The following is a 25,191-nucleotide window of genomic DNA, read 5'->3' on the forward strand; positions in this document are numbered from 1 at the left end:
GGCCTCTGGCTGCAGTTTAACTTGCAGCTACTGTCACAAATGGAACAATTTACACAGATGAAACACTTGCATGGTAAATGGCTCTGCATTTACTCTGAAGATTGAAGAAGCTGCACTAATCTCAGTTCTTTGGGGTTAATGACGCTTTCACACAGGACACAGCATGTGATGCGTTTGCCATTTCTCAATGAAGCCATTGAGGTTTTCTGTTTTCTTTGGCTCCTTTACTCATACCTCAAGGCCTTTTAATAGATCTGTGGAGCTCCTGTAAGGAATGTGTAACTCATCTAATATGTTTATACACACAGTACGTTCACAGATCCATAAGACCACACAGTTTAAGTTTGTGCTTGACAGTCTTGACTAAACACTTTCCTAATTTGTGCCTCAGATTTCTAAGTGTGAGTCCTGGATGACACTTAGATGTCAGTAAGTCTTTTCACTCATTAAGTACACGTCATGATTCAGTATCGTGAAGAACTAACTTTATCAGGAGAAACTTGAAGTAATTGTTTTCATTATGGCGGACTCTCACATCATTCACCATTCTTCTTTGGCAGATGTTGGTTGTAGGGCTCTTCCTCCTTTGGGCTCTTATGAGTGAATATTGTAGGTTTACAGAAGCAACCTAGACACTGTTTTCGTGTGAGACGTGGTCAGAGGACATGTGCTTTGTGAATGTTTGTTTACAGAGACTGTTTGTTGTTCCTGCACAGGGGACCTTCATGGAGTGCCAACCAGATGTCAACATCTCTCATCGTTTCCATCACGCTTGTGCCTCAGTGCTGAAAGGTCAAAGCTTCTGTCCTCACTGCGGAGAAGAGGCCAGCAAGGCCAAGGAGGTCACCATTGCCAAGGCTGACACCACCTCCACCGTGCCCCCTGCTCTTGAACATGGGCCAGCCACGCCTGGAGCCCTTGAGGGCCGAGCAGACACGACCACTGGCAGGTAAAAATGCAACTTTGGAACTATTTTGTTTGTTTATTACAAAATGCCGAACTTAAACTTTTGTTCTCACTTGTTTTCTAGCTCCTCTTGTTTAACTGTGGGGGCTGAAGTCAGTGGCCGGGCTGACAGTTCGCTGCCTGTTCGTTCTGCACATGGATTCGACACATCTGCTGTTCCTGGGTCCTCCAGGGCTGCCCCCCTGCAGGCTGGGATGGCAACAACAGCCCTGTGTACACTCACTCCAGGACCCAGAGAAACTCTAGAGAGCATCCTGGTGGCTCTCGACACAGAAAAGTAAGTAAACCCACCTTAATTCACCTAAAAGACCACAAGCCATTTACAAGCTAATTCATTTTTTTGTGTCTGTTTGATCAGACCCAAGAAACTGCGCTTCCACCCTAAACAACTTTACCTCTCTGCCAAGCAAGGAGAACTGAAGAAGGTCCTGCTCATGTTGGGTACGTAAATCCAGTTCAGGCTCTGTCATCTGCACTCATTTTCATTTTTCACCTTGTAGTGATGTCTGCCAAAACTAGTTTTGCTCTTTCTTCCAGGAAGCTGGTGTATTTTTCATGACACTCAAATTTTATTATGAATAATTTTACCACATGCATTTGGTAGCATTAGACAAACACAGAAAACTTACAAAGTCCTTGACCCCCAGCCTAAATACACAGTCCACACACTGTATACAATTTCAGCCCATCTGTCACCACAAGCTGGCAACTTCCTGTCACATGCATCCAACATGTGACAAGAAGTTGCCGACTTTGATCCAAATACTAATTGTAAAATCACAAATGATGCCATTAAAAAAACAAATTATCCATCAAAACTAGCTCTGCTCTAAGTTGGACAGCTGGCATAGTTTACACAGAAGTGTGTTTGGGGGTGGGGGGGGGGGGGGTGGATATTTTCATGCATCTTACTCGCCTTCCTTTACCTTCCAGTGGACGGTATTGACCCGAACTTTAAGATGGAATCGCAGAATAAACGCACCCCGCTGCACGCAGCAGCAGAGGGAGGTTACAAAGATATCTGCCACATGCTTGTTCAGGTAACCTTGTGCTTCACATCTCTGTGACGGAAATATTAAACTTTGAGTAACTTTCTGACAAAAACTAAAATAAAAATCTCAACCAGAGGTTTGTTCTAATATTAATGATTCTGATTTTGTGGAAGCTGTTTTACATTAGCTGTTTGTCTGATGTTTCAGGCTGGTGCAAACTTGGACATGTGTGATGAAGATCAGCGGACTCCTCTGATGGAAGCCTGTGAGAACAACCACATGGAGGTGGTCCTGTACCTGCTCAGAGCAGGAGCCAGTGCCATGCACAAGGTAAATATGCACCAGATTTTTCTCCGAGGTTCCCATCAGCCAACTAAAGATCCAGGTGAAATGTTTGACTAAACCTGAATCAATAATTAAATCCTCTGCCATTCTCAGGATGTTGAAGGGTTCACGTGCCTCCACCTAGCGGCCAAATCTGGCCATTACAAGATTGTTGAGCACCTTCTGTCCACTGGACTGATTGATATTAACTGCCAGGTTAGTACACTTAAAAATGTCTCTTGTGAAAGAAGGAGAGAGGCTGCAAGATTGAAATGTACAGCTTCAGGATGCAGCACTCTGCTGTCTATGTGTTAACTACAGAGCCATGTGTAGACTAGCTTAGCTTAGCTTTAACATGCAGTGAAAAACAGCTATCCTAGTTTCTAAGAAAACAAAAAAATGTGTGCTTTTACTTCAGCTTCCCATAGTCACCCTGTTCCCAGTTGATTTCAACCTTAGCAAAAGGTTGGTTTTCTGGCTGTAGTTTGATGATTGCTTTGTAGATGAGGGGGTATCAAGCTTCTGATCCATGGGCAAAGAAACACATGGTGTCCAGGTTCCTGAGGGTCCTTAAAAAGTCTCAAATGCATCATTAATCAAAAATAAGGTCTCAGTGTGTGTTAATGTCTCAATGTCTTTTTCTAAAACTGCAAAGAAATAATTTTTCTGACATTGTTATTGAAAATGTCCAAAATATGTTAGCCTTCCTTTCTTAGCAATGAAGCAGAGAAGATTTGAAACCTGGAAATTGATGCTGGTTGCTTAAATCTGATGGCTTAAGCAGTTCTGACAAGCAACATAGATGAAGTTGTTGTGGATGCTCACGAGTACACATGAAACTTGTCTCAATCCTAGAGAATTTGTACAGTTTTCAAATTTTCATTTTGAGACATTTAAAGTAGAATTTAAAACATAATCCTAAATTTAGCTACATTTGTTGAAACCCTGTAAAAATGCCTTTCCCCATAACTGTTTAAAATACTTCCACACCAGTCTTTTAAGTTTCTTAAAATTTCAGATCTGAGAGATGATAAACAAAGTTTTATATAATAGTAATTCCCGTTAGGATGTGCGTTCGTATTCAGTTTATTTATTTATTCAGTGTACTGCCTACAAAGCAAACATTTTGCACTGAGCTAAAATGTTTTGGTTGACTGATGTCCCCTGCACTAAAAATTGTTGCTCTCAAAGCTCAGTAATGAATAATATGTTTCATATGATCTGTAACTCCCATTAAAAAAAATAAATATTCATTGATTTACTTGTTTTCCATTCATGTGACACACGAGGTGTGTATTTTTACTGTAAAGCACTTTGTAACTGGGCTTAAAAGGTTCTCTGGGAATAATTGATGCATGACGTGCTGCACTCTGCTGCATGTGTCTTGGATTAAGATGTTTGAACTTGCTATATGTAGCATCAGGACAGCTTTGACGTAATGAAGCAGCCTTTCCTCTTTTACTACTCTGTACTCAAGAGGACTGAAAATTAAAAGCTGTGCTTTTCTTCTTAGTTTTTTTTTTTTAATAGGAATTCCAATATGTAGTTGGATTGATGTTGTTTCAGTATTTCTTCAGCTGATTTTCAAGCCCATTTTTAATTTTCCACAGGATGATGGAGGCTGGACGCCCATGATCTGGGCCACAGAGTACAAACATGCAGACCAGGTGAAGCTGCTTCTTACTAAAGGAGCTGACTGCAGCATCAGGGACAAGGTTAGCATAGAAGTCTCTCCACCCCAGGTTTGAAATCCTTTGCAGAAGAATTAAATGTTGGCTAATTGTGGGTTTATTTGGGTTATCTTCATTTAGGAAGAAAACATTTGCCTTCACTGGGCCGCATTCTCTGGCAGTGTGGAGATAACGGAGCTGCTGTTGAACGCTCACTGCAATCTGCAAGCTGTCAACATCCACGGAGACTCTCCTCTACACATTGCTGCTCGGGAGAATCGCCTGGATTGCATCACGTGAGTTGCCAGCCTCACCTACTGAATAAAAACGGCGCTAAAAAAAGTAATTGTTGTCGTAGATAGTCAGTAAAATGCGTTCTTTGTCTCATCAGGCTCCTCCTGTCTCGAGGAGCAGATGTGTTTTTGAAGAACCGCGAGGGAGAAACTCCCCCAGACTGCTGCAGCCACAACTCGAAGGCCTGGGCCGCTCTGCAGGCCAACAGGAAGGAGAGGGATGCCAAAAACATTAGGCTTAGTCGAGCAGAAGAGAAAGCCCTTCACAGGTTAAAGACCAGGCTGGGAGGGATAAAGCATCATAAATAGCGATGTCAAGATTCTGCCCACCTGTTTCTTTCAAATTAAAGCACCTAAACTGTCTCTCTGTCCATTTACAGTGACATAGCTTTAGGGCAAGAGCGAGTTCCCATCCCCTGTGTCAACGCAGTTGACAGTGAACCTTACCCAGATGGCTACAAGTACATCCCCGAAAACTGTGTTACTTCCCCCATGAATATTGACAGGAACATAACACACCTACAGGTGAGCTAAAGGCCATCTGATTAGGCTTTCAACATTACTTAAACCCCAACAACAAATGATAAAGAGACAAACTAAAAGGAAACTGTCTGCATGAAGAACAGCAAGTTCAGATTTACAGAAGAAAACCCTGTCATCAACACAAAGATCCATGATCGTCAACACAGTTCAAGAAGAAAACCTTTTTTCTTTTTACTCAAAAAGTTGCAGATGAATTTGCGTTTCCACTTAGAAGTGATGAAGTTTTGGAGGCGATCCAGATTTGGACCCAGTAATTTATGGAAGATTCTTCACTGTTGCAACATAACACAGAATTCACATCACAACTTACAATGTACTTGGATCTGTATTTAAGAAAAAATAAAACGATCACGTTGTGAATCCACGAATGCTGGGTCATAACTGCCAAGGGGAGGAAGGGTGCAGCTGAAACCTGGAAACAAGTTACAGCACATTACCAGAACTTCACAGGAAGTCCTGTGATTTCACTCACTTATCTCAGTCCACTTTCTGTTGCTAAGGTTGAAATCGTTTGATTCAGATCACCTAATTTTGCGGACACTTGTGGTCAAAAGTTTACTTTTGGAGTGAATGTGTGATCAGACTGTTCCGGCACTTTCGGTTAAATGTTTTAACGTCTTTTGCGTTGCATTTGATCCAAGCCATCAGTAATACAGTGCCATTAGACATTTTAAAAAGACCTATAGGTTTTTCTTTGCATTGTGAAGTTTGTGAAGTGACCTATGTTATTTTCCGCTCTGTTGCAGTACTGTGTTTGTAAGGAAGACTGCTCTGCGAGTATCTGCATGTGTGGACAGCTCAGTCTGCGCTGCTGGTACGACAAGGTAAGAATGGGCAATCTGCGAGTCTGAAAGTGTGCCTACACCTTAATAAAATAAGCTTTACCCAACATTAAATCACTACAGTTTAGTGTAACTACCATCGTTGAAACCATCAAGCTCATAGAGAGCACTACATGTGTGTGTATTGTCCTGTTTAGAGTGGTCGACTTCTACCTGAATTCTGCCGAGAGGAGCCTCCTCTCATCTTTGAGTGTAACCATGCGTGCTCCTGCTGGAGGACCTGCAAGAACCGCGTAGTGCAAAACGGACTCAGGTGATTTAACAAATACAACTCTTAAAGGATTTGTAGCTTTGTAAGCCAGCATGTGTATATAACAGAGTTTTGATGTGAAGAGCTGCACTACTTGCTGTGTGAAGGTAAAAAAGATGAGTGTTGCTTAAAGATGTTTCTGGTCCTCTAGGACCAGACTCCAGCTGTTCAGGACCAGTAAGAAAGGCTGGGGTGTCCAAGCACTGCAAGACATACCACAAGGGACCTTTGTATGCGAGTAAGTCAAAGACAGCCCAATAACGCTTGTTTTGTAGGGATCGATCCTTCAGTGTTTCCCAGCATAATTTATAGTTTGAAAACGAGGAGAATAGTAGCCACGACTTTGTGTTTTATCACTTCTGTTTTCATTTTGGGAAAAATTAAAATGCTATTCTTGCACGTGCAGCTTTATCTTTATCTCCTGCCAGATGGTCCCAAGACTGACCCAAGACGACTGTCAGTAGTCTAAATGCAAGTATTACACATACAAAACCAGATGTTTGGTTAAGTTTAGTTTTAAACAGGAGCATGGAAGGATCAGAAATATCTGTCCTAGCAAAGGAAGTGGTACATCATGTCCGACCAACACAGAAGGTTATAAATGACTTGGATTTTTTATCTACAGAAGTCAGACTGGACCCTGGCTGAAATCACTGCTTTTCAAAGAGGAATCGGTCATGAATAATGTGCTGCCCCTTGTTTTACGGCCCTTCGGTACACTGCAGTTCGTGCCTTATGTGACTGATTTTCTGAATGTGCTTTAAAAACTCTTCTAGGGACGGGTGTTGCAAACCAGCTTGGGCTGTAAAGTCTGTGGTGTGTTGCACGGTTCATGTCACAAACTTGTGAACAAAAGATGAATATTAAAATGTTCCCGCCCCTCATGGCCCGTCTGTTTTTGAACAGGTATGTCGGTGAGATAATCTCTGAAGCAGAAGCAGAGATGAGGCAAAATGATGCTTACCTGTTCAGCCTGGATGACAAGGTGAAGTAAAAGTGAAGAAAAATTTGAATAGACGTTGGACTGTTTTCTGGTTTTCTTCCTTCTATGCAGAATTCTTTTAAAAAATGTTTTATTTGAGCTTTTCATTTATTTTATTATTCCCCCTTCTGCAAACCACAGGATCTCTATTGCATTGATGCTCGTTTCTATGGAAATATCAGTCGCTTCCTCAACCACATGTGCGAGCCCAACTTGTTCGCTTGTCGAGTGTTCACGAAACACCAGGACCTGCGCTTTCCACACATTGCCTTCTTTGCCAGTGAAAACATCAAAGCTGGAGAGGAGCTTGGGTAAGCTTTAGTTATTTTAATTTATGTTCATCTGTTTTTCTGCAATGTTGTGTTTGTTGTTGTTATAACACATAGTCCCCTGTTTGTTTGTTTTTTGTCCCCCACCCCTTAGAAAATCTGAACAAATAAAACAAAGGAAAACAAACAAAGTTAAAAAACAGCAACGCTGTACAAGACAGCAGAGCAATATAAATACGTTTCTGGGGTCTAGTAATGTCATAGTGATGAATTGCTACAGATCAGCACGGCTATTTAGTTCCAACCCTTACATGTGGGAAATGAGCTGTGGGTGGTGACTGAAAGAGTGACATCATGGATCAGGTGGCAGAAATGAGCTTCTGGTTTGTGTCCACCATGGTACCATTGCCATTTATACTGGCTCTTGAGACGTGCCGGACTTGCTGCAGTTTTCTCCTGAATGCAGCATCTCCCTCCCTCAGCAGTTAAGGGCAACAGTGGCATGCAAGAATGAGGCACGGGGCCCTGGGTTGACCCACTGCTTCTCCACATCACAATGAGCTAGCTGATGAAGCTTCCTGGGTGGGAGATCCCAGGACAAACTGGAGAGATTGTGTCTCTGAACTGGTTTTGGAATGTCAGCTGAAGAGCTGAAGGGGATCTGGAGAGCTTTGAATTGACACTGCCACAGTGTCAGTGGCATACCTGAATAAACAGCAGAAAGTGGATGGACCGTTTATAAAAAATGCTAACTTTTAACCACTGCTGACTGTATTTGCAAGAAATATTTGAATAAATTACTTTTTAACTGCTGTGAATTTACAGCATTTGGATTTACATTTAGAACTGCCGTGAACCAGCGAGAAGCTTTTGGCTGTAAGATAAATGTAGTTTTGGTTGCATAGCAGCACTTTTATGTAAACATTTCCTTTCTTCTGTCGTCCTCCTCTCAGATTTAACTATGGTGACCACTTCTGGGAAGTCAAAAGCAAGGTGTTCAGCTGTGAATGTGGCTCATCCAAGTGCAGGTACTCATCAGCGGCAATGGCGTCCCTGCAGGCGGACAGCACACCCGAGGACCAGCAGCAGCCCAGCGCGTCGCCTGACACCAGCTCTTCCAACAGTCCTTCCAGTCCCTCCTAAAAAAAAAACAAAAACAACAACAAAAAAACAACAACAACAAAAAAACAAACAAACGCTCCACACACTAAGTTTGGCCTCGTGTACTGACGGACACACGGGGACGCCAGTCCACATCCTCTTTAAACTTTCATTGGTGAACTTGTACTGTATCTCCACTTTGGATTGAAACCACGGACCACTGACCTTTGTTGAGAACCTAAAGACGAGATGCACAATCACATCCTGGACTAACCTCCTGCTCTATTATTCCGCCGTATGTAATGTGAACAGCAGGGGGTGATGTCATCACGCACAGTAAACGCCACAGAGACGATAAAACAGTCTTTACATTTCATACTTCACTTTGCTGGAAAGCAGAACTGTGCGTTTTTGTTTTTCCCTTTTTCACCCCCCCCCCTTTTTTTCCTTCTTTTTTTTTTTTTTTTTGGCACGACTGACGATTTTCAGTGGACTTTTACAAAAGTCATCAAAGAATTTGAGGTCACTGATTAAGGGTAATATTGTCTTTTGCAAAGACAGCCCCAGCGCACAGCTGGGTGTTACTTTTCTAACCTTTGCCGTTATTGACCATGAACCATTCCAGCAAAACTAGCTGATAAATATTAAATTATGTTGCCACTTTTTTTGGTGTCATTCATCTTTGAGTGTTTCAAAGGACATTTCAGACATTTTTCACGACACCTGAAGATGAATTTACTAAAGAGAAAGAAGTGGACTGCTTTTAATTTGCTCCTCAAGTGGTTATAGGTTGTAAAGTGGAACAATGTTAATCCATTCCTCAGCATTGAGGCGTTTCTAGTCTGAATAAATTGGCTGACCTTTTTATTGAGCATGTGTACGGGGTGTGAAACGTGCCGGACGTTTTCGCTGTTCTTGTTGACGAATTGATTTAAAGTGAAAATGAGCAAGGAAAAAAAAAAAAGAAAATGGTGCTGACAAAGGTTTTTACTTTTGTTTTCATTTTTATTACCCAAGTGAACATAATTTGTAAAATAAGAGAATGTTTTAAAGTTTTTTTTTTTAAGTTTAATTTTATCTCCAGTTTTCTAATTGTAGTTGCCGTAGTCGATTTTAGTTTCATGATTTTTGCCGACAGAAGCCAACCTGTCATTTTAAATGTTGTTAGTAAAGCAGTGACTGTTGTGCAAAGTCTTGAAAGGTATAGGTGGAAAAAAGGTTATAAAAATGCACTTCCATTATGTTCTGTTACATATTTCTGGACCGTGAACCATCCATCTGATTGGTTGTATCTTTTTCAATAAATTTAATACTAATGCATTTATCCTGTTATGCTTCATTTGTTGGAATCTGCTTGAACGCATTCCTGAAACTGTGCTAGAACAGAAACTGCTTCCTCTTAGCTTTTATTTTGTCAACCACAAACGCATTACTCAAAGAGGTGAAGCCTGCAGGCACTTTGACCCAGCACAAACTGAGTAGCAGCCCAGGTTTGACAGATGGGCTTAAATATTCAGCACCTGAGAGGCTGACGCTTCATACGCAGCCTCCTTTTAATGAGTTTAGATTTTTAAAGCATCTTGTTTGTGTCATGAGTTCATTTCTGTAGCAGTTTAGACTAAGTACCAAAAGCAACTTCTTCTAACAGAGAGCTCTTGCTTTTTGATACAAGGAACAAAATGTTCTGGGCTTTCTAGCCAATCAAGTCTACAAAAGTCATGTAGTTAAACATTATTCAGTGCTCGTGTCTCATGTTTCAGTTCAAATGACCAATGTGTGACCCTTTGTTTACTTCATCTTGGTCGGTATAGCTCTGGGGGGGAGAATCGGCTATAAAAATTGGTGTGCAAAGCTTCATGTGTGATGCCAAAATATACAACCTAATAGACTAAACTAGGCACGATAAAATAGGATCTTCTCTGAGTTTTGTTGGGGCGGTGGGGGGTTGTATATTGTGTGGTTAATGGGAGTTTCCTACATTCATCGAATATTCATCATATTACAGATGAGACAACTAATCCACACATACACATGGGAATCTCCTGTTTACCACATCCCAAGGGTGCTCTACTAGCCATGCTGTCATGTTGTTTATCCCCAGTCCTGACCCTACTGTCTGAATGTTGGAGCAAAAATCGAGACTCAAATTTGTTTCCAATTTCCAAAAAGTGGCACCCAGTGTGGTGGTCTGCTGCTCTTCTGCATACCTTGGTTGTAATTGTTTGTTTGGTTTGTTTCTTCCTATCAGCTTGAAACATTGTGGTCATCCTCTGAACTGCTGCTTATTGGATTTTTTTTTTTTTTTTTTTCCAGGCCTTTCTCTGTAAACCCTAAAAATTGTTGTCGGGGGAATATCGCAGCAGATCAGCAGCTTCAGAGATACTGACAAAACCAACAACCATGTCACATTCAAAGTCACCTTTCTTCTACATTCTGGTTCTCAGTTTAAACTTCACCAGGCGTTCATGACCATATCTACATGCATGTTACGCCCATTGGATTGCTGCCATGTTGCAAAGCAGCTTGCAGTGTACATGCAACTGAAACAGTTTAAATAATATTTGTGAAAGGGAGTGAGCAGACCCATCAGTTTCACACCTTTTTCTTAAACTCTGCTATAAATGAAACAAGCGTGGAAGAATACACTCATAAATTGTAGCTTTAATAGATTTGTCTTTTGTAAGTAAATCTGCTTAAATGGATAAATGGTCCTCTTTTCAGCTAACAGTGGTTAGTATTTGTAAATAATTCAAAAGTTCATTTTTAGTAGGGTTTCTTGGCCAGCCTAAATCAACACTATATATCCTTGACTATTTTAATTTAGATCCAGTAGGGGAAACCAAATCATCCTCTTGTTGTATTGCTCTTACACTGGGACGTTAAACTTTATTCTGCACAGTAAAGCTGTCAGATAAATGTAAAACAGAAAAGTAAAGGCTGAAATGCTGTCACTCAAGCAGCAAAGCTGTAAGACCCCTGGTGGACCAAGATTGAAAAATGTCCCCATAGCGCCAGCAGGTAGCCCCCCCCCCAAAAAAAATAGCAAAAACAACACAGGGAGTGAGTGACTGTGCATCTGCAAGCCTTGTAGGTCTCATAAACTGGCTGATGATTGCTCCCTTCCTGATTACCAGGGTGGACAGCGAAAACGGAGTCGATAATTGAATCAGAGAAATTTCTCCCCGAGCATTGCAGATGGCTGGTCTGATAAGGAGGTTCTTAGCTTGGCAGGACAGGAAGCAGCCTTTCCGCATTCCAAGGTGGCAGAAAGTTTTCTTTTGGTCTTTGGTGTCCCTTCACATGGTGCCATACAGGGCAGCCTCCTGTCAGCAGACCTGCATGAACTGTGTTGCTTTACAGAGCAGCGATGAAGAAAGCCGTTCCTCACTACTCCAGATGGGCAGAAAGACGATCCACCGTGGTTTATGGTAAGTAAAACTCTGGATTGCTCACATTCGATGTATTTGTTTGTTTGCCTTCCATATATTTCTTTTCTTTATAACGGCAGTAAATGGTGCGTAAAGGCCTCTAGATTAACTCGAGTGTCAGTAGCTCCTGTTTAAAGTCTCAGAAATGACAAGAAGCTTAACAAACAAATTAACTTTATTTTATTGTAATTGCATGAATACTATGCATTTAAAAAGTATTTATATAGAAGATTGTGTTCAGTTCTGAGATGTGTAGTCATTTCACTGTTCAAAAGCATGTCATGATGCTGTGTCTCGGCCTTAAAGGACCTTTAATTTAACAGGTCTCTGGAAGTTCTTGGGAATCTTTGCTGTAAAATTGGCTGAGATTATCTTGGGAGATTATGGAAAGTTTGACAAACTTAGTCTACTTTTGTATACAGAGTTTAAGATGTCAGATTTTACAGATTTAAACTTGAGCTTGAAGAATTTGAAACAGCGCAAAAAAAAGTTATTTTCTTATCATTAAAAAAGGCCTGAGTAGGTGTTACTGAGCCAGGATGCTCAAACAGCTTCAGCTGCTACATAAATCTCATCATTACACATGTAAAGTTAGCATGTTAAATGTTAAAGTTCAGTGAGCTGCTGTCAAGCACGGTGGAGGAGTGGTGATGGTCTAAGGCTTGGTGTGCAGTCACAGAAGCTGGGCACCTTTCAGAACTGAAACAAAGTTGTAAAGAAGAAAAAATGGTGCGTAATCATTAACGTATACACATTTGGTGATATAAATGTGACAGCCCATGACACATACAGCCTTGAAAATTTGCAGTGTTTATAATATATTTATAGTGTTTTCAACTTTTTTTCTTTGATTGTTTAAAACAAGCATTTAATGGCATTTTATTGTATTAAATTTTAAAGCCAAGTGAATCTTTTTGTGAGTTCTATTAGACTTCTACATAATCAGTGTGCATTTGTTTCCACCCAAAAGCTAAAATAAAACTGCACAATATATTTTGAAGAAATAAACTGAAAAAATGCCTGTATATATTCCTGTATAATGTATATATTTCTTTACAATCTGAGGGTTCTTAATGGCAGCCAATGTAGTGAGTCTTAAGCTTTAGAATATTAAACTTATAAACTCTTTCTACTCATCAGAAATGATAAATATCATCCTGTTTACTTGTTTCATGCTCCAGCGGTTCGCTCAGCCACGTTCGGCTCCTGGAGGATGCTCACGATGGGGGCGGAGTACTTAGACTCCTGGGCTCGGTCACCTGACAGGAGAGAATGTCCTGAGAAGCTGGTCAGAGAGGACGAGGAGGAGGAGCCGGGGCCATCAGATACTGGAGAGCAGGGGGAGTCCTCATGGATATCCGCTGACAAGGACCCAGAACAGAAGTACGAGACTGTTCTGCACCTGGACGGGATGAGCAGACGAGAAATGGGAGATGGTGTCCGGGAGGCCATAAAGAAGCATGACAACCTGAAGAGCACCTCCACTAATCAGAGGTGAGACAGTTTGGGTGTGGCTGGTTGGAAATCATACTGTTGGTAGACTAATCCTGTCACCAAATCCTGTGCTCTGGATATTTTCCATTCTTTATTTTTATTTTAACAGCTTTTCCAGCACACAACTGGACAAACATCTGCTGATTTAATGTTCTAACTACAGCACAAGTGTCTGTAACTCTTATTGCAGTAAATCAGCTAAACCACCAGATGTCTCCTCAGTCATATCTAATGAGTTTGCATCCATGATCAGCATTTCACAGCAACTACTTTAACATGAACCGAATACTTTAGATACAAAAAAGGTAAGAAAAGTCTGAAGTTTTATGGCTAATGGTGAAATGTTGTCTCATGTTCATGAATAAATGGCACCATGCAGTTTAGCTTTAAAATAAAGTGTACTCAGGCTGAAAAGGCAACACCTTCCTTTATAAAATCTGTTGCAATACAGTGGCAAAGGTTAAATTTATGAAATAAGATAAGTTTATTTATCCCCAAAGTTGTGAAATTCCTGTGTTACAGAAGCTAAAACATTAAATGTAGTCTATAAAACCTTAAATAATGTATAAAGGTAAAAGAAAGAAAGAAAGAAAGAAAGAAATTACATAACTAAACAAATACTTAGATGAAGCAAAGGTAATACTAACATTGGAGCTCATTTACATAATGAAGAAAAACAAGAAAAAGATGCCCAGTAAGAAAATGAAAATCATGAAATCCATTAAAAATTCTATTTAAAGCGTTATATAATACAATAAACTTGCTTAACAAAGCATAATATGTATATAAAAAATTAAATAAAGCAACATGAAAATGAATATAAAATGACACACTAAACAAATATGAGATTACATTAAAGTCATACCAGAGTGTAAAGTGAGCAGGTCATGTAGATTTTGTTTGTTTGGCTAATGTGAATTATGTGGACACATGTTTTGTGTTCCAGTGTCGACATAATTTTGGTTTACACCCACTTTTTACGTTATTAGCACGTCTAATCAGCCAATCATGTGGCAGCAGCTCAAGAAGACTTCCTGAAGTTGAAACTGAAATATCAGAATGGGCAACAAAGGGGATTTCAGTGACTGTGAGCGTGATATGGTTGTTGGACTGAGTGTTTTAGAACCTGCTGATCTGATCTGGTGGGATTTTGCCACACAACCATAGGGTTTACAGAGAATGGTCTAAAAAAAAGAGAAAATTTCCAGTGAGCGACAGTTCTCTGGGTTAAAATACAGAGCTGCTACGTAGATGTCAGAGGAGAATGATCACACTGCTCCGAGAAGGTGGAAATGCTACAACCAATGTTTGCAGAAGAGCGTCTCCGAATGCATAACATGTGAAACCCTGCAGCAGATAGACTAAAGAAGCAGAAAACCAGGCCAGGTGAACTCCTGGTAGCTAAGAAGTGGAAACTAAGATCACATGAGCTCACCATGATTGGATGGCAGAAGATTACAACAATGTTGCCTGGTGTGATGAACTTCAATTTGTCCTGCAATGTTCAGATGATAGAACCAAAATCTGACATGAACAACATAAAAGCATACATCCATCCTGCCTTGTATCAGCAGACTGCTGGTGGTGTAATGCTGTGAGGGATATTTTCTTGGCACACTTTAGGGCTCATTAGTACCAACTGAACATCGCTTAAACACCACATGCTACCTGAAGGACAAACACAAAGGAAACTATAGAGAAACAAGCCGTTAACAATCATCTGTTTGCTTTAAAAAGACACCGGTACAACAATTCTTCTATGAATATTAATAGGAGGTGACTCACATGAAGCTGAAGTAATGACATGCAGTAAAACAGGAAACTACTTCAATATTCAGACTCATTAATACTGTCGTAGAAAATGATGAATGAAAGAAAACACACTTACAGATCTAAGTGGTAAAGCAGATTCAGTTTCCAAATCTAATTTGAAAAGCATAACCATTGTCTCCGGTAAGTGGCACACATAAAACGGCAATTAATGTTCATCTCTGCAGACTCCTGCCTGATTTATAGCGGTCTGAATCAAGGAAGCAACCACTTCCTATAACAACTAACTACCAGCAGCTCATTAAAATGATCACGCATGCAGAAAACGAAACGAAACAATACAAAACAATGGTGGAAGCATGAACATCTATAAAGCTCATCACATATGCAAGCCCAGCTAGAAGAATTGGAAACGTTACCATGTGAAAAACAAAAAGAGAGAGGGAGGAGACAACATCACGCGTGTGTCTGTGAGGATGTTTATACTTTAGTTGTGGCTCTTTGCTGTAGTGGTTAACACATCTGCCATGCATGTGAAATATCCCCATGCTCAGCTCTGGCAGGACACATGACCCAGCTTCAAAGGCGCATGAGCTAGCGTCTCGGTCCTAGCCCCGGAAAAATGGGAAAGCTGCATCAGGAAGGGGATCAAATCTGGCAACCCCCTAAAAATAATAAAGCACTTTAAAGCTTGTAGTTAAGTTTTAACTGACATCCAGGGCCCCCACATTCTGTACACACATGCTGTGTGTAAATAATAAATAAACAATAAAAGTCTGAGCATGCGGTCAGGTTGAAAAAAGGCCCATCAAACATTTATGTAACTTAATGAAAGACATTTGAGAGCGCATAGCTCTGCCAAGGCCAGTGATTTATCTTGCGAGTGAATTAAAAACTCCTGAATGGAAACTCAGATCTGTATCCAACAGGCACATCCACAAAAACCTAAGCACCACATAGCTGAAGCACAGTTACTATGCTCCATCAATCTCTGAACTTAAACATTAACAGTCCTGTGAGTCTCTCTGCTCCATCTTAAAAGGTACTTTTTGTAATTACCCACTCTGCAGAATTTAATTCAAACCTTCAACAGCAGGGGGCAGCACTTTACCAGTTTGTATGTTGAGATTTTTTCACTTTCCGTTCTTTTAACTTTATATATTTCTTTTTGGCCCTATCCCCGTTTTCTCAGGGGACTTCAAATTTTTAAATAAGAATGTTTTTACGGACTTATGTGGTTAAATAGAGTCACATATTGCTGTATAAAGTGGTCTTGCATAAAAGTACAGTCCAGTCTTAGTTTAATTTTAGTCGATACCTCTCCTGCTGGGGTCACCCAAGGGAAAACGGTCGCTGGAGATGGGGACCAGGATCACTCACAGTTAGTTGCTGTCTTCAAAACAAATGTTAAAAATCTGAGAGTGATTGCAATTGTTTGGAGACAGGTTTCCTCCCGTCAGGCGACACGTGCAATCAAAATAATCTGATTAATTAATAATCTGATAGGCAACCACAGATTTTTAAAAATCTATTTATTTATTTTTACTGTTGTCGAGTGACCGAGCCATTCGACACAGTACATTGATGTTTTGGATTCAAAGCTATTCTTTTGGTAGCTAAACAAATTTACAATAAGTACCTTTGAAAATCAAATATAAGTCATAGTAATAAATAAAGAAATAATTCAATATAAGCAAATAAGATGAAAGTATTTTAGATCAGGTTTAATGTGCTAGTTTAATTAATTTAGTTCATCAAGTGCAGACAGAAAAGGTTTCATGAAAATTGGATTTACAGATTTTACACAACGTTGCTGACAGACAAACAGGAACAAAAGCATAAAGAAAACATTTAAAAAAAAAACAAAAAAACAGGAAACCATCATATGCACAAATACACACTGTGTGGGGTAAAAATGTGCTTAAAAATAAAAGATGTCATTAGGTACAATAATGTTGCAAAGTTTCTGAAACGTTGAGTCTCCTGTGTTTCTGCAATAAATAAATAACTGATGGATTGAATGAATGAAAGAATGAGCAAACTGTTTTTGGGTGTTTTGTTTAACTGGATTATCTTTGTCTTCTTTAAGGAGATCTGATGTTGTTTTTGGATCTGAACTTCCAAAGTGTTCACATCATTTTCAGCACCTCTGTAGATTCCGTTCATCTTAATTTAACATATATTCATCTTCTAGTGAATTCCTTTTTATTTATTTTTTGTTAGCTCTAACATGGTTACTCTAACCACGGTCTGAATGTGGATACTTGCGCAACCTGTTTTGCAGTGTGAGATGTTAAAGGTGGACCTTAACCTCGTCTTTCGTAAGCATTAATCTTCTGTCATTGGTGCCAAAAGGGAAATGTTCGAGCCTCAGGGCTTTTCTGAACTTCATTATAACCTGCCAGCAGACGGTGAGCGCGTCTGTGCGCTCCAGTCACTGATAGGCTCGTTCTGGTCACGTGCGCTCTTCCTTATTCCACCAAGGACTTGGTATAAAACCTACAGCCCCTCATGCAGGGAGCGACCAAACAGAAATCAGAGGACTAATACTCCTGCTGGATTTGCTTGTTTTATTGTTGCTGTCGGCTGGGGAAAAAGCCGCAAAAACGGATTTTCTTTTTCCTCCTGGTATTTTTTTTTTTTTTTTGACCACCTGACATTTCAACTGGTGTTTGGAGACGATGCTGACAGGATTTGGGACTGAGACAGGATGTTCTGATCTTATTTCAGCCTGATTTTTCTCCACTTTGAGCTGTAATGGATGCAACAGCCTCAACTGAGTGATTTACATCGGAAGTGCTTTGCGGCTCGAAAACTTTAACGTTTTAAATTTCGCCGAAGATGAATGAATGGAAAGGATCAAGAGAGCGTGGTTTTCAGTGAGGCCACCTTTTATCTGTTATTTCCCAAACGCGGCGCTTTCTCCTCACACTAACGCTGAGCAGTGGTTTGTATGAAGCGTGTTTGTTGTGATGCTTCTCCCCTCCATTTCCACTGACACCACTTTGGCTTTCCCCTTTTGGATCTGTGCGTTTCCAGAATGGCTCGCTTCGCAGAAGATCTACCCACCCGCTATGGAGGAAGCGCAGGCGGCGGAGGGAGAGGTGGACCGGGCGCTGGGAGAGGAGGCGCCCGGGGTGGTGGCGCTCCGGGTGGGCAGAGGATGTACAAGCAGTCGATGGCCCAGAGAGCCCGGACGATGGCCATCTACAACCCGAACCCTGTCAAACAAAACTGCTTCACCGTCAACCGCTCCCTCTTCATCTTCCGCGAGGACAACCTCATCAGGAAGTATGCAAAGCGAATAACAGAGTGGCCATATCCTTCCTGACGCACAGAGCAGGTGCATCTGTAGCCTAGAGGCACAGTGGTTGAAAAGCAGAGCTACACAACCGCCTGCAGGCCTGTTTGCCAAGCTATTAAGTTTAGATGTGGATTATCTTCTCTAGTGTTGAATGTGCAGCTATTTACGCCCGTGGAGTAGCCACTAACACACTGTCCCCTCTTTATCCCCCTCCGCGCAACGCTGGCTACACCTGTCGCCCCGCTTCTTATCTCCCTTCAACATGACACAAAGCTGTTCTCTGAACAGCAGCGGGCAGTGAAAAGACTTCACATCCGCCTATTGTGCTGCCTCTTTTATTACCCCCACCTTCCCGGCGCCCACATATATACCGAGAAGTTCTTTTATCAGTATGTCAGCTGTAAACTGCTCGCTGGGCACTGACAGCGGTGTTTAATCACGATCAAACATCGCTATTGATCCGCACAGCTACGAGTCAATGAAGGGATGCGTGCGTAAAAGGGGCGATGTGGCTTGCGCTTAACCGCCCTAGTGTCCCCGTGCTCTCCTACACTGTATTGTGTGGGGCGCGCAGTTTACTTTAAGTAGAAAACAGAGAGCGCTCGTCCAGGATAGCAGCACGCCTCGTTGTCTTAGTCGGGAGCCCTCTCCATGGTGCTGAACTCGCCCACGCTCCCCGCTCCACGCCGTTTATTCCACACTGCAAAAAAAAAAAAAAAAAGAAAAGAATAAAAAGTCCTCTTCGAGGAGTCGTGGTCACTTTTATAATCGCAGTTTGCTCTCTTAAAATTAGCGAAAGACTTGATCATCAGCAGCGTGTTTCTGAGTCTTTCATTCATTTAAAAAAAATAAATAAATAAATAAATAAAAAAAAAAAAATCTCAAGAAATAATCTCATCTCCCCCGATTTTAAGACTCCGTTTCATTCCCCTCATAAAGTAGGTTTGTAGCTGTGTTTTAATGATGTTAAACGTTAAAAACGTTTTAGAGAGTTACAGGTGTAATAATAATAATAATAATAATAATCTCATTTTCACATTTTTTCATATATATAATGCAACATTAACTTTTAAAATGTAAAAAAAAAAAAAAAGCTAAACTGATATCTGCATCTAAACAACAGGCACGAGTTTTGCTGCTGAGGGTTTAAATTCTATTTTCTGATCACATTCAGGTTTTATTTGTGTGAAGGGGAAAAAAAGTACACCTGGAGAACAAAAAAAAATCAGCCATCATCTGACAAAGATTCAGGTTTTAACTTGGTGGCTTGTTACTCTGGTTGTTACTTGTTACTGGTTGTGCCAGAAACACCCAAACATTTTTTTTTTCATATTTTAATGTCTCTTAAAGACTCCACTGTAGGTTATAAGCTCAGAGAGAGGTTATATAGTTCTGTGTTGAAATTGTTTAGTCTGCGAAGCCACAGGGCTTGTGTGATGGACATGACCAGACAGCTGGATCTGCTCTGTGGGCGACAATGAGGACAACATTAGCTCTAATCAAATAACAGCATTTATCAGTTTGTCCATGCCCTCTATGGGCTGATATGAACCGGAACCTCTGATATTCCACTGGACAAGATAATAAAATAATCACCGCGTTCACACTCATTCCTGAAATATTCAGGATAAGTAAAGCAGCTCAGTATTTTTATCCATATCTTTGCTGTTATGATCATCAGCTTCCAATTCCCTTGTGATTCATGGACCCTCAATAGGCACTGACCCTCAGGGCAGTGACCGAGTGAAAATGAATGACAGAATGAAGTGGTCAACCATCTGGAAGGATCATGAGCACATGTATAGGATGCTTTCTTTCCACAAAAGGCCTTCAACCAGAGCGTGATGGAAAATTTATGCTTAGTTGGACAGAATGCATCTAAATTCAAGTTTAGCACAGGAGCATGCAGGATCATTTCTGTGCAACCGCCATGAATCTGCTTCCTTATTCCATTAGAATAGATGAGTTACAAAAATGTGATGTTTATTCATCAGTATAAAGTAGTTTATCAGTGCTAAGAAGGTTTTTAGACATACTGAAATGAAATACATATGACATCATTTATAACTGCTCCTTAACTCTGCACACTCCATTTGAGTACATGATCCTGGCCACAATTATCGCCAACTGCATCGTCTTGGCCCTGGAGCAGCATCTACCCGCCGGTGACAAGACGCCCATGTCAGAGCGCCTGGTAAGTCCATCTCTTTAAGGTCGCATCCCTCACACGTTGATTTTCTGTCCCTTCCCCGGAGGTGCCAGATTTACAAAAATATTGGGCAACACTTTATTTTAAGTGCACACATTTACTAATTGCTAATTATTCGACACTTATCTCCAGTTTACTGCTTATTGGTTTTACGTATTTATGCATGCTCAGTATGGGCCTTTCATGGCACTACTACAATCCTTATTAACAAATATAAGTCCATTCTTGTGGTAAACATCAAAAGTGATTCCTTCACTTGTATTTGACACTTTAATAACCTCCTTCACACTTTTGAAATTCACCATGGCACACTACTACTGCAGTTAGCAGCTCCTCTTCTTATTGAGAGGCACAGTTTCCAGTCAGATTCAGTGAAAGAACAAATTCACTAAAAGTGGCAATATGTTAAATTGAGGAAAGTAACACCCACAGTGAGATAGTTCTGCAATCATGTGGAAAAAAAGAGAAATTAAATCACGAGTGAGAAACTCAGCAGTTCCCTGTAGCCCTAGGAGGAGCAGTGCAGGTTTATGGAAACTGAGCTGTATCAGAAAACTGCGATAACCAATGTTTTCAAAATGCAACAGTTAGTCCTTGTTGAAAGACAGAGCAAGAGGGATTGGATTAGAAACAAATACATCAGAGGGACAGCTCGGGCTGAGCAGTTTGGAGAAGGAAGAGGGGCAAGGCTAAGATGGTTTGGATGTGCAGATGAGGGAGAGTGGAAATCAGAGGGTGTTGAAGATGGAGCTGCCAGGCAAGAGGAAAAGAAAAAGACCACAGACGAGGGTCACATATGTAGTGAAGGAGGACATGCGGAGTGTTGGTGTGACAGAGGAGGCAAACGGCCTGCTGTGATGAACCCTAAAGTGAGCATCCCAGAAGGAAAGGCAGAAAAATGCTGAAATAATATATCCTACTGAACATCAAAAATGGTTATCAGGTGGTTATTGATTAAAACAAAGCTCTTCATTATGGTCTAATAAATGATCCTGCACAATAAGCTATCAATAAGAGTAAGCAACTAGTTAATTAGCATCTTACCAAATATCGATCTGCACTTGCTTAATTACTTTTGTTCATTTGGTGTGTTTAGCTGTGACTGGTTGTTTTTCCACCCTTTTTCTTCTTCTTCTTCTTCTTCTTCTTCCTCATCCTATCACAACTCCTGCTGCCATTCTCACATATGCAATTTAAACCAGCATTTGAACTCTGACAGTCACGTCGCACTGCTGACCAGTCAAAAGAGACACGAGAAACAAAAGAGACTGCTGCACAGCGAGGTCAAGTGTGATATATGCCGGGGACAGAAATTGTGCATGCATAGCTGCATGCTCCAGCACTTTGTTCCTCTTGAGTTTGAGGGTGCTGTGGCCGAGGGGAATTTAGCCTTAAAAATAGCAAGGCAAAGAGCGCTACGAAGAGCAACAGCTTGATGTGGAAAAAGTCAAAGAATTCCTCACATATTCATCCACCTTGCTGCTGTTGATGGTCGTGATGCTAATTCAGCAGCGAAGACGTGCACGAGGAAGTGATTAGAGTGGTTACACAAAGAAGGAAAACAAGCATCCTCTCGCTGCCTCCTCCACCTCGAGGATGTAATGCAACAAGATGCCTTTTAATTAGAACAAGGGATCAGGTTTTTCTTTTGTTGTTGTTTATGAAGCTCTGTCAATAGACCAGCAGGCATGCTGTAAGTGGAAGTGATGATAGAAGCTATTCAGTGAGAGTACATCACATCCATTGCAGGGCTTTAATGCCATGATCCGCAGAGGATTCTTTAGCTGTTTTCAGAAGGCTTTTCTTTATGATTCCCAAAATTCCTCCCGCTATGTATGTAAAGATTTCAATTTCTTTATGTATGATTATTGTCCTTTTATAGGGCACTGGAATTATTATAATTAATAGCCTAGAAGCCACTAATTTGTTCCTCAATTATAAAAAAACCCCAACCCATTCTTGTTCCACCACCTCAGTAACTCTCATCCAACATATCTATATCATGTGCTCACTGTACTCACTCAGGGGGTATAGAAAAGGTCACCCTTCTTATAGTGCATGGGCCTGTCACACTGCTTTTATGTGATTATTTATGTTGGAGGCTGGGTGAGGCTGGGGGTTGGGGGCACTGTCTGTCAGCTTGTAGCATGCTGGGAGCAAGAGAGAGAGAAATACAAAAAATGGAGGGGGGAGAGAAGGCGAAGTGTAGGCGTGAGATATCCTCTGCTCGTGCCCTGTGCGCCGCTTCAGGCTCTCTGAGATATTAATGGGGAGGCAAAGGCAAAGAGTGTCCTGCCACACAGGCCAGAGCTAGCTCCTTTACTTGCAGCACAGCCCAGGGTTAGCTCAACCACGTAGTGCAAATTATTCCGCTGTGACCCAGAGCTGCTTGTTTGACATGGTTCGAGAGTAGTGCAGTGCTCAAATAAACTGCCCAGTCATACGTGTTGCCATGTAAGTGCAAACATTTGGCCCGTGTCGGAGCACGTTCTCATCCCAGGCGTCCCTTACAGCCATTCTACAACAGCAGCGTTAGATGCCAGGAGATAATAGCCGTCTCCTAAAGTTCAGTGTGTGTCCTGTTTGGGAACTTTGTGCTTCCCAGTTTGATTTGCTTTGTTTTCACTTGCTGATTCGTTTCCTTTTCCTTTACTTTGTACTTACACTTATTTTGTGAAAGTAGAAGGCTAAACTGCGTGGTGAGGTTTAGGAAAAAGTCATAGTGTTGTGACTTATACAGCCTGCTTTCATCTTAAGAGGGCCGGACCAGTGAAACGGCCCTTTCTGTTCATCTAAAGGAGTTTAACAGTTCACGGTGTTGTAGCATTTAATCCCTGAGATATCTTATGAGAAAAAGGAAGTCCAATGTCAACATTACCTCTCGTTTTTTTCACATGACATTGACATGCTAGTTTAGGTTAATAATACACAGCATTAATGAAGCATGCTGAAAAATGAAGTGCATTTACGTGTGACATTAAGCTGCTATTTATAAACATGTATAATTGACCAGCTGGATGTGAAACCAGTGGGACTATGGTTATAACCCAGCACGTCATGACCTCGTGTCTGTGAGATTCCAGCAGCTGTGACAGAATGGCAGCATTTGACACCCAGGAAATAAGAATGGGCTGTCACGCCACGGGGCCTCTTAAATGCCTTTCCATTTGCTCCAATGTGTTCTGACCATTGGCCCTATTTGTTGGTCCAACTGACTTTTTGGCCTTGCTATCTCCAATTATTGTAATTGCTCCTGCCTGCCAGTGCGATGCTTCATTTTTGTGCTCCTGTTGTTGCTCCAAGCACCAGTTTGACTGTCCAAATGCTCCAGTTTTTGGCACTTCTGGCTGACACCTTAAAAACCTGGTTGGTTGCTTATATTTTCCCACGACACATGAGCAGGGCATTTGAACAGTCCAAGCTCTTTTCTGGTTGGGTCAAGTTCTTCCCTGGAAGTTTCTAATGCTATGCTTGTGCCCAACTAACCTTCAACGACTGTCTATAAAAGACTCACGTAACTTAAAAGTCTTTAATCTGAGGTCTTATACCTGAATTTTTTCTCATGGTTAGCAGGGGGCAGCTCTGTAGATATCTATGGAAAAATGGCTCAGCTGCTCATTTCATGATCCATGATCTCAGTAAACACCTTTCTGATGTGGTTGTTGCTTCAATAGCTGGTTGTAAGTCTTAGTTAACATATCAGGATGTTTCTTTTTGTAAATGTTCATCACAATAAGAGTAGAGACAAAGAACAAGGCCGTGCTTTCTAGCAGCTTCATAAGTCACAAGTCAAAACTGTATGAGAGTTTCTCAGCGAGATCCATCCATCTCTTATGTCTGGCTCCAAATCACCATGCAAACCATTCAATGACATTATAGTGCTACATCCATCTTTTATATACAGTCTGTGGTTAGGATCCTAAGAAGGTGCCTTTCATTTGCCTTGTATTTTACACAATAAGGGCAAATAAAGCGCTCAGACTCCTTTCAGTTGGATCTGATTCTTTATTAGGAACCTCAAATGCTACACGAGTACTTTAAGTGACCTTCTGGTCAGTCCCCACCTCACCTTTTCCTCTTTCTGCCCATCTACCAACATAATCGCAGCAAGATTTCCCTTCCCTATTTTTCTCTTATGTCATACCAGAAATGGCCAAGTGCCTTTGTTGTTGCTGCCCTATCAGGCTAAGTACCTCAAATGCCTCTCTGGTCAGCCTAAGTGGCCATTTCTTAGTGCCAGATACTCTACTTGACCTCTAGTTTTGGTTTTGTTACCTCACTGGTGAGACAGAAAGGCCCTCTATTCCATTTAAAGTGCCCTGTTGCATGGCCTCAGCAGAGGTTGCCCTTTTTTTTGGAGTCACGCAGCACTGATGATATTTAATGTGACATTTTAACAGAACACACAGCTTGTTTAATTTTTTGTTTGCACATGTAGTTGTCTGCATTCAGTTGAAGCTCCATTTTTTGTTTGAATGCATTAAATGTGCACGCCTGGGGCGCCATTAATTTACAATACCCCCATACGATCATCCTGCGTTTGTGGATATTTGTTTTCCCAGTATTTACTGTCTTTTCATCCAAAAGAGAGCTTCAATTCCTGCATTTCTGCTCATGCCGGCATAAAAAGTGAAAGAAGTTTTTTCCCTCTCTTTTATTCACCCCCTGCTCTTTGACTTAATGCTTCAGTAAACACTCTCCTACCTCCAACAAAAAGATATTCTTCTGCTGGTCTCATCCCCTCTCTGATTCTC

The 25,191-nt window shown here is 41.1% G+C and overlaps 2 protein-coding genes across 10 annotated transcripts in view; both read left to right on the forward strand.

The window, feature by feature from the left end:
* ehmt1b (euchromatic histone-lysine N-methyltransferase 1b) overlaps window positions 1-9,552 on the forward strand; it is a 41,474-nt gene extending 31,922 nt beyond the window's left edge. For 2 of the 3 annotated variants that reach the window (XM_084934712.1, XM_084934711.1), the window contains exons 11-26: window positions 717-949; window positions 1,031-1,243; window positions 1,325-1,407; window positions 1,900-2,006; window positions 2,166-2,288; window positions 2,397-2,498; window positions 3,893-3,997; window positions 4,094-4,248; window positions 4,344-4,514; window positions 4,626-4,770; window positions 5,535-5,612; window positions 5,768-5,883; window positions 6,032-6,118; window positions 6,787-6,865; window positions 7,004-7,173; window positions 8,085-9,552. In XM_084934712.1, coding sequence (XP_084790838.1) covers window positions 717-949; window positions 1,031-1,243; window positions 1,325-1,407; window positions 1,900-2,006; window positions 2,166-2,288; window positions 2,397-2,498; window positions 3,893-3,997; window positions 4,094-4,248; window positions 4,344-4,514; window positions 4,626-4,770; window positions 5,535-5,612; window positions 5,768-5,883; window positions 6,032-6,118; window positions 6,787-6,865; window positions 7,004-7,173; window positions 8,085-8,274 — 2,157 coding nt within the window. In that variant the 3' untranslated portion in view covers window positions 8,275-9,552. Of the gene's footprint in view, window positions 1-716; window positions 950-1,030; window positions 1,244-1,324; window positions 1,408-1,899; window positions 2,007-2,165; window positions 2,289-2,396; window positions 2,499-3,892; window positions 3,998-4,093; window positions 4,249-4,343; window positions 4,515-4,625; window positions 4,771-5,534; window positions 5,613-5,767; window positions 5,884-6,031; window positions 6,866-7,003; window positions 7,174-8,084 lie in introns of those variants that run through there. The other variant, XR_014800754.1, reaches the window with a different exon arrangement.
* A 1,984-nt stretch (window positions 9,553-11,536) lies between these two features.
* cacna1bb (calcium channel, voltage-dependent, N type, alpha 1B subunit, b) overlaps window positions 11,537-25,191 on the forward strand; it is a 220,527-nt gene continuing 206,872 nt past the window's right edge. For all 7 annotated transcript variants that reach the window (XM_084934715.1, XM_084934713.1, XM_084934717.1 and 4 more), the window contains exons 1-4: window positions 11,537-11,660; window positions 12,842-13,154; window positions 17,964-18,241; window positions 20,316-20,422. In XM_084934715.1, the coding sequence (XP_084790841.1) occupies window positions 11,600-11,660; window positions 12,842-13,154; window positions 17,964-18,241; window positions 20,316-20,422 (759 nt within the window). In that variant the 5' untranslated portion in view covers window positions 11,537-11,599. The remainder of the gene's footprint in view (window positions 11,661-12,841; window positions 13,155-17,963; window positions 18,242-20,315; window positions 20,423-25,191) is intronic.

This window comes from Perissodus microlepis, chromosome 7, assembly GCF_051167445.1.
Source record: "Perissodus microlepis isolate ML-2025 ecotype Zambia chromosome 7, ASM5116744v1, whole genome shotgun sequence".
NCBI classification, from domain to species: Eukaryota; Metazoa; Chordata; class Actinopteri; order Cichliformes; family Cichlidae; genus Perissodus; species Perissodus microlepis.